The sequence below is a fragment of the Cygnus olor genome, chromosome 16 (assembly GCF_009769625.2).
Source record: "Cygnus olor isolate bCygOlo1 chromosome 16, bCygOlo1.pri.v2, whole genome shotgun sequence".
NCBI lineage: Eukaryota > Metazoa > Chordata > Aves > Anseriformes > Anatidae > Cygnus > Cygnus olor.
The window spans coordinates 775,239-784,297 of record NC_049184.1 but is presented as its reverse complement, the minus strand read 5'-3'; the positions used below and the strand labels follow the sequence as shown (position 1 = coordinate 784,297).

General features: G+C 47.5%; 1 protein-coding gene across 2 annotated transcripts in view; it reads left to right on the top strand.

Moving 5' to 3' along the window:
- Positions 1-9,059, top strand: part of SAMHD1 (SAM and HD domain containing deoxynucleoside triphosphate triphosphohydrolase 1) — a 31,078-nt gene that overhangs the window by 385 nt on the left and 21,634 nt on the right. Inside the window, exons 2-4 of one of the 2 annotated variants that reach the window (XM_040575581.1) lie at positions 1,624-1,727; positions 4,287-4,356; positions 6,232-6,392. In XM_040575581.1, the coding sequence (XP_040431515.1) occupies positions 1,723-1,727; positions 4,287-4,356; positions 6,232-6,392 (236 nt within the window). In that variant the 5' untranslated portion in view covers positions 1,624-1,722. The remainder of the gene's footprint in view (positions 1-1,623; positions 1,728-4,286; positions 4,357-6,231; positions 6,393-9,059) is intronic. The other variant, XM_040575580.1, reaches the window with a different exon arrangement.

Here is a 9,059-nt window from a genome sequence, read left to right as displayed (position 1 = left end):
GTGAGAGGGGCGCGGGGCGGGCGGGCGGGCGGGGGGCCGCGGCCGCGAGAAGCCCGACGCCCCCGGCGAAGATCCGTGGGGGTTCCCGAAGCGGCCCTTGAAGCCTGAGCGGGACGCGCGCCGCGAGCGCCCGGCTTTTCCTGAGGGTTTTCCTCTCGGCAGCGAGCGATCGCCGCGCTGAGCCCGGGAGCGGCGCTGGCGCAGGGCTCCGAGGGGGCACCCGGCTGCCGGGGCGTCCCCCGTCCCCGCGGGCAGAGCCTGGGCGCTCACATTCTGACCTCGCGACGGTTGCTCGGGCTTTAATCTTTGCTGCGCTCGCTACCCTAGGGTGGGTTGTTAAGAAGAAGGAGGCAGCGGTGTGCCCCCGCGGGGCAGCGGCCAGCGGGGGAGCCTTGCCTCCGGTGTGGAGCCCGGGGCAGCGGGGCGCCGACACTGCCCTCAGCAGTGAGGGGAGCGGCAGCTCCTGCAGCCCTGGTCCTTGGTCAGGTGGTAAATGTGCTTTCTTGCTCTCCGGAAACAGAAGGGAAAATAAAGGTCTGACGTGTCTGAGGGGCCTAGCTGCGTCCTGGGGTCTTCCTCCTCCGCATATCTCCGAATCCTCTGCTCCTCTCACGTTATTTTCTATTGTTGTGGTTAGCGGTACCAAGGCAGTTCCCTGTGTGGTTATTTGGCAGGCGTGCACAAGTGCAGAGCTGTGCTTGCGTGTGGAGGACTTTGGGCGTGTTGGCGTGTGGGTTGGCTGCTTGGAGGCAAGGCTGCCAGAGCTAACAGTGTGCTGAGGATGAAGGGCCCCATCTCTACGATGTCCAGAGATTTGGCTGGAGAAGAGTGCTGTCAGCTTGAGAAGGGTGCGCTCAGAGAGGGAGTGTCTGGGTGTGTCCGCTGGCAGGGAAAGGAGAGCCCGTGTGGCTCAAGGTGACAAGGCAGAAGGGTCGTGCTTTGGCGGAGGTAAGATGTTGGCAGGAGTCAGTATTAAGATGGTTTTGGGTTTTGCGAGAATGGTTTTAACTTTAAGCCTGCAGGTAGGAATGGTGTGGAATCACAAGGAAGGCGGCTAAAGGCTTAGTTTCTGTTGCCAAAGGCATTTGTGTAGCTGAAAGAACAAGCAGAGAGTGGTTTCTGTTTATACACCACCGGGGGGCTGGTTGCTTTTAGTACCTCGGTGCCTGTTTGAGCATCAAGTGCCCATACTGGGTGCCTGTATGTACAGGACAGACAGAGGCTCCTCCAAGGCTTCTCGGAAGCGTGTAGGTCGAGTCCTGTTGGTGCAGTGTGTACCCAGGCACGACGGTGTGGAGCCAAACGGCCATGAATAGCTCCCAGTCGGTGCAGAAATTGGATGGGGTGTATGGAATGATGTGTTGGCAAGTTTTGTACTGTGTTTACTTCCGTGCAGCCTGACATCTTGATTCTGTTGAGCTGAAAATATTGTCAGTTGGATGAGATATTGCTAGAGCTGTTTGTTTTTTTTTTTTTATAACTTCTGCTTGGCTTTGCAATGAAGAATGATCTTTCCTGTGCTTTTTTCCATTGCATGCCATGTCCTCCAATAACTTTAATAATTTCTCTGTGTCAGACCAGTAATGACTGCACACTTATAGTATAGTTCCCTGTCATTCTCAGACATACAGAGAGGAGAAGTTGGGACAGCAGGGGACTGGAGGCTGAGCTAGGGGTTGTCTACGCATTCTCCTGCTCCTAGAAGTGGATGTTCTGTGCAGAATGAGGTATGGTGCACATTAAACATAGGTGGTGAGTGAGGCTGTCTGGTTGACATCTCTGGAATAGTTCAGTTCCTAATGGGTGCAGTAGAGGGGCTGTGGGTTTTTTTTCTTCCTTGTTTGTGGTGCAAGGGAGGGCATGGGTGAAGCAGGAAAGGGTGGAGGGGAATGAATGGGGAAATGGCAGTCTTCACCCTTTCAAAGACAGCTGCTTTAAGGGCAGTTTGAAGAACTACATCAGCCACACCCTGAGAAAACTGTATTAAAATATGATTTGTTTGTAATCTTCTGGTTGAGACAGTCCTATCGTGTAGGCACAACGTAAACAACTCCTTGCTGTTGTTCTTTCTCTGAAGATCACTAAAGAGCTCTTTGTGATTTTATGCTCACCGTGACCGTACTGGCAATATGCTTTGTCTTCGGGAGACCAAGCCCCAAAGTGGGGTCAGCATTCCTGGAGGCAGGAGCCAGCGACTGGTAGGTAGGTCAGGCATGGACTTTCCTGCCTCTGTAGCATCCATCTGCAGCACCAGTCTGGCCGGGGGCACCTCCATCAGATGTGTCCTACAGTGTAGAGAGCTGTGTTAGCAATGTGTAATACAGCCCTGCTAGAGGTGAGTTTCTGGAGGGGGAAAAAAAAAAAAAGCACATCTGGCTATGTTCTTTGTGGACAACATTTGCACAGGTAGTTGTGTAACAAACTACAGTGTAAATAGCACGGATGTGTCCTTTGCTCTTTCTGTAGCTGCAGTCACTTCTCAAGTAGTAGTGGGTAGATGCCCATGTGCCATCCCCTGTACGTACCTGATAATTTTCCAGTGAATATTCTCCTTGCTTCTGAATTTCTGTGGCATTTAAAAGAACAGTCAGGTGCTTCCAACCAACAGACTGTGCCACGTACTCAGCACTGGGAGGAAAAGTGCTGTCCCTTGCTTAATGCTCAGTACTGCTTTGCATTGCCTCACCTTCCCGTAAATGTGACTAAGTTCAGGTACTCTGTGTCACCCAAAATGTCCTGTTGAGCAGTTGTTATCTGATGGCATGGCTGTCTGATGGTGTCAGTGTACCTCCTGCTGCATTATGGCTCTTTCAAAAACATGATTGTGACATTTGATCAGCGTTACTAGCATGCTTTTAAGTGATATCCCCCAAAGACCCCTCAGCTGTATTTACTAAAGTGGGGGGTCATCTTTTTACATCAGGTTTGGTGTTTAAAATCTGAACTGTCCTGAACTGTTTTTGAGGGTGGTGCTTGGTTACCATCCAAAGCATTTATCCTGTCCAAGTTAGCCAGACACGTAGTTGCAAAGGTTATGTGTTTCTTACAGACAGCAGTTGAATGTCCTTGGTCCCGTTTTCTGGACAGACCTCAAAGAGCTGTTGCAATTGCGTTTCCTGGGAGCATGTAGATAGATATGTGCAAGCTTCAGTTTTGGTGGCTGCAGAAGAGTTCCTCTGCTCTTCCACCATGCCCAAGTTCTTCATCTTATCATAGCAGGGAAGGACAGGCATATGCAGGTGGTCCTCCTCTTGTCTTCAGTTTTAGCTGTTTACTTTTGCCCTGTAAATAATGGCCTCATTCAGGAACTCCCCTGTAATTATCTGAGAGTTTGTGACCATTCCTACAGGTTGAGCTGCTCGAGGTGTGAAGTAACATGCTGGTCTGAGTGTCACTGCCAGTGCTTTTTATCTTGCTCGCGAGCAGAAGCAGCTGAAGGCTTGCAAGTGACAGCAGCACAGGCTGCAGCCAAGAACTCCTCTGCTGGGGACAGGGATATAAACTGGTTAAAACAAACAAAAAAAACTCACCAGGAGCTCAGGCATCATATGCATTTAATATTTTTATGGACTGTGAATTATTAAATGATTGAGATGAAAATATTCAGTGCATCTGGCTGTATTTGTTTTTGTTAATAGTTGACATTTTTTGTTATTAATTTCTGTTAAACTTTAAATTCAAAGACTGATGTAAAGCTGGACTCAGAGTGGTTAATTGCTGAAGAGTGCAAAAGGTAACAAACTGTGTTTTCTAGTGGTAAAGTGTTTGCTCTTGTACTGAGGCTGAAACCAGTTTGCTCAAGGACGAAACTTGCAGACAGAGTTAACAGAAGTGGGTGTAATGAAATGTATTATCTCTTCCTCAGGACTTGTCTTGCCTGTGTTCTAAGTCTTCTGTGACTACAGCAGAGTGCTCTATTGAAGGTTTATGCATATATCATGAAGGAGACCTTTAATGGTTTATTAAAAATGACAGCAAAATATCTTTATGAACTATAAGAATTGGTTCTTAGCAAAATTGCATCTTCTATGCTTCAGTGGTTCAGTACACTTATACTGCTTTACAGACAACTTCTGTGGTATTTATTCTCTTCCTTGTCTATTTGACTTCAGAAGGATAAATGCTTTCAGTATTTTTATGAAAAAGCCACAAAAACATGTATTTCCATAAAAGAGTTAATGCACATCAGAGTAATATGAACTCACACAAGTAATTCCGTATATACTGTCAAGGAAAATACCTAGCAAACTTTGCTCTCAAATAATCTGTTATTCTTCTATTTCTAGCCTCCCAGCTGAGAGATTGAAGGTGCTCGCCTGCCTGAACAAACTGAGACAGACAGTGGACGTAATGAAGGTAACGGTGGTGCTGCCTGGGGGACTCTGCTTCCAGCGCCTTGCTGGCACTTGAAGCGATCTGTCTGTGTCTTTCTGCTTCCCCTCCTGTTGCCCTGCCAGCCAGCACTGCAGTGGTGCTTTTCCTTTGCAGGGCAGCACGCTCCAAGCCCTTCTTCTCGATAGTCAATGTTCTTTCAAAAACCATGTTAACCAGAAAAATTATAATCAGCAGCTAAGAGCTTGATGTGGGCACCTGGTGGTTGTGGGAGACTGGATGAGCAAATGAGCTGCTGTTTGAAATGTGAGCAGCTCTCCTTTCATGTCTTCTGTCTTGTGGAGCGTCCCCTTCTTGGTTTTTGTTAGTTTAGCCTCAGGTCTGTGTTAACAGACTTCTTTTTGCTTCCACTGCTTGTGGTGTCCGACAGTTTCTCACAGTGGTGTGTGTTAGTTTAACCCAGGCCAGGACAGCCCATCAGCACACATCCCTCTGTTGTCTGTGCATCTGACTGCAGCACTGCCAGTTTGGAGTAGAGAGAACACAGAAAAAAACTTATTTGCCTCAGTATTTTACTGAGATAAGTGTATCATGAAATGGCTTTATGTTCTCTTCTGATGCAAGGATTAATTCTGTGTGTTTATGTTACTGTAGAAGTCATTGAGTCATTGTTCAGATAATGCAAACCTAGAGGTAATCAGGGAGTACTTCAGATTTTGTCTTGGGTTTTGTGTTTTCTTTTATGAGAAAGACTAGAATCATAATTTCCACCCTGCAAAATCTCACTTGGTTTTAAAAAAAAAAAAAAAAGTGTCAAGCCAGACACTTCTTACTGGGTATTGAGAGCAGCCCTGAGGAGAAGGACTTGAGAGTGTTGGTTGATGAGAAGCTCAACACGAGCCGGCAAATGTGAGTTTGCAGCCCAGAAAGCCATCTGTATGCTGGGCTGCATCAAAAGCAGTGTGGCCAGCAGGGCGTAGGGAGGGGATTCTCCCCCTCTGCTCTGCTCTCTTGAGACCCCACCTGGAGCCCTGTGTTCAGCTCTGGGGTCCCCAGCACAAGAAGGACATGGACCTGTTGAAGTGAATCCAACGGAGGGCCATGAGAATGATCAGAGGGTTGGAGCACCTCTTCTATGAAGGCTGAGAGAGCTGGGGCTCTTCTGCCTGGAGAAGAGAGAGGTCCGGGGAGACCTTATAGCAGCCCTGCAGTACCTAAAGGGGCTACAGGAAAGCTGGTGAGGGATTCTTTGTCAGGGAATGTAGTGGTAGGACCAGGGGTAATGGCTTTAAACTAAAAGTGTGCAGGTTTAGAATAGATGTAAGGAAGAAATTCTTCACTCAGAAGGTGGTGAGGCACTGGCACAGGTTGCCCAGAGAAGCTGTGGATGCCCCATCCCTGGCAGTGTTCAAGACTATACTGGATGGGGCTTTGGGTAGCCTGGTCTGGTGGGAGGTGTCCCTGCCCATGGCAGGGGCTTAGAACTGGGTGATCTTTAAGGTCCCTTCCAACCCAAACCATTCTATGATTCCAGACATGTATTGCAGTACCTTCCTTTAAGTGGAATAGCAGATGTAGCTAGACAGTGGTTTTCTCAAGTGTTAAATATTGGAATTAAACAAATGCAAGTAACGCTTTTAGAGATTTTTGTCTGGAATTCCCTCGCCACCTGAAATGCACAGCTTTGTCTTTCCTGATGTCATGCCTAAGTAGCTCTCCGGGATAAATCTTTATACAGGATAGACAGGATATGCCCCTTTTAAAGGTGAAATCAAGTAATCACCAATACCACCTCTCCCACCAAATACCTGACCCTACTAGATACCCTTTACCTTTGTGCCTGTTTGTTTTCAATGTCATATTTTAAATGTTGATTGCATTGTTGTTCGGCTTTTGTAGGTTTTTAATGATCCAGTTCATGGGCATATTGAAATGCACCCTCTTCTTGTTCGCATCATTGACACACCTCAGTTTCAGCGCCTGCGATACATTAAGCAGCTGGGTGGCACTTACTTTGTTTTTCCAGGAGCCTCTCACAACCGCTTTGAACACTCTTTAGGGTAAGGTAACATAGTCTTGTATGCATGTCTCTTGTATTTGTATTTCCCTGAGAGTGGTTCCACTGTTGTGGAGTGCCAGCCAAGGTACATTATTTACCTTTGAGGGTTTATGAAGACTGTTGCGGTGGCATTTTCTGTCACATGAATCTGTCTATCCTTCGTGATTATAGGCTGTTCTCTTGGACCTCATTTACTAAAGAGAGATAAAGAAACTCCCAATATGGATCAATGCTTTCCGCCTTTCTTTTCCTTCTGGTAATGCTAATTAGAGACTGAGTGCTGTGTGTTCTCCCCAGCTGAAAATTGAGTTTAAAAGCATAAGCCTGGGAAGAGTACTGAGGCTGCTATAAATGACCTGTCAGACAGATGCAATCCTCCTAGATTTCCCAGAACAGATAAAATGGGCTTTAGTTGTAATGTTTGCATTTGTAGTTAAGTGTGCTTCATGCAATCGATGCCAAATTGTCAGGCTGTTAGCAGTAATATAAGTTAAAGAGAAACAGGTCATGGATGTGAGGATTTCCAGGGTGTTGCTAAATCATTCGCACTCCACAAAAATGCCAATTAATGAAAAGTTTAGGCTTGTTTTGAAGGTATATCCCAAGGTGCAAAGAAATTAAACTTAATCGATGTTTTTATTTAGGTGATCTGGCCAGCCTAAACTTGCTTTTGTAGTACTGAAGTCTGGCCACTGCCCCCCATGATGCTAACAAGATGTAAATGACTATTGCAAAAGGATCACATCAGTAAGGCAGAATTGAATTGACTGTATCTGATGAGTCTGAAGAGAAAAAACACAAGGAGTATTAACAAAGCATACAAACCAGAAACCTGAAAACTCCAGTTGTAGCAACAACCTTTTCTTTCAAACGGTTCAATTAATTCATATAGATAAACTTAGGACAGTTATTCTCAACTTGTATATGGTTTTGAAGACTTCTATAGGGTTAAAATAGAAGAGAGGGGGCTTTGTGTACTTACTGGCACAGTAAGAACAAAAATAAAAAAACAGCAAAATTTTGTCTAATAAAAGATAGAATACAACAGCTTGGTTGGAAGGGGCCTTCAAAGATCATCTAGTCCAACTCTCTGACCTCTTCATGGCTACCCAAAAGTTAAAGCACAGTAACAACTGCATTGCCCAAATGCCTCTTGAACACTGACAGGCGTGGGGCATCAACCACCTTGCTAGAAAGCCTCTTCCAACCTTTGGCCACCCTCACAGTCCAGAATATTTTCCCGATGCCCGGTCTGACCCTCCCCTGGCACAGCTTTGTGCCCTTCTCGCACATCCTGCCATCGGTCCCCAGGGGGCAGAGACTGGCACCTCCTCGGGAAGCCGCAGAGAGCAGCGAGGTCGCCTCTTGGCCTCCTTTCCTCCACACTGGACCACCCAGGTGCCCTCAGCCTCTCCTCACAGGACAGGCCTTCCAGCCCCTTTTCCAGCTTTGTTGCCCTCCTCTTTCAAGGACCTTAACATCTTTTTCATACTGTGGGGCCCAGAGCTGCACGCAGTATTCCAGGCGAGGCCCCACCAGCAGAAAACAGAGGGACAATCGCCTCATTTGACCGGCTGGCTGGGCTGTGTTTAATGCACCCCAAAATGCGTTTTTTTTCTCCCCCTTGGCTGCCAGGGCTCGCTGCTGGCTCGTGCTGAGCTGCTGTCCCCAGCACCCCCAGGCCCCATCCAGCTGAGCTGCTCTCCAGCCACGCGTCTCCCAGGCTGTGCCCGTGTCCGGCACTGCTCCGTCCCAGGGGCAGCACCCGGCCTTTCCCTTTGTTGACTGCCCAATGCTCCCATCTCTCCAGATCCCCCTGCGAGGCCTCTGCAGGGAGTCAGCAGCACCTCCCAGTTCAGTGCCATCGGCAGACTTGCTGAGGACCGTCCCACTCCTGCCGGCAGATCGCTGATAAAGATGTTGAACAGGCCTGGCCCTAGAAATGAGCCCCGGGGAACGCCGCTGGTGATCGGCCACCAGCCAGATGCAGCCCTGTTCACTAGGACCCTTTGAGCTCTACCATCAAGACAGTTCATCACCCAGCATAGTGTGAAACCAGTTGTCACAGCTATTGTTTAAAGAACAGCTTTGTTCTCTAAGTGCTTTTCAGTATCCCCCAGGACAATCTTCTCCACAACTTTCCCAGGGACTGAGGTTAGACTGACAGATCTATTGCTTTCTGGGTGTTCCCTCCTGCCCTTCTTGTCGTTGGGTATAATGTCGGCCAGCTTCCAGTCAGCAGGGACCCCCCCAGACTCCCACGACCTTTGGTAAATTGCTGAGAGGGGTCCAACTCTAATATCCTCATATATCTAATAACTCCCTCAGTACTCTGTAGTGAATCTCTGAGGCCCCATGGACTTACAGACATTGAGCTAATACAACTCAGATGTTACCTCCTGTCATAAAACTTTGTCTTGCTTTAAGATGTTCAGCAAGTGGAACTCTTGGAACTGTTGAGGCGAGTAGAAAAGGAAGCTGGGGTAGAGCTCATGAACACTTTACAGGACTGCTTGTCTTACATTCATTCCTGCTGTTTTCATATCGTGAGAACAGAGGGCCTATTCACTGAAATTAAATGAATAATAGGGAGTGAAATAATGTCCTGATTTCAGTTAGGACAGAGTTAATTTTCCTCCCAGTAGCTGGTAGGGTGCTATGTTTTGGA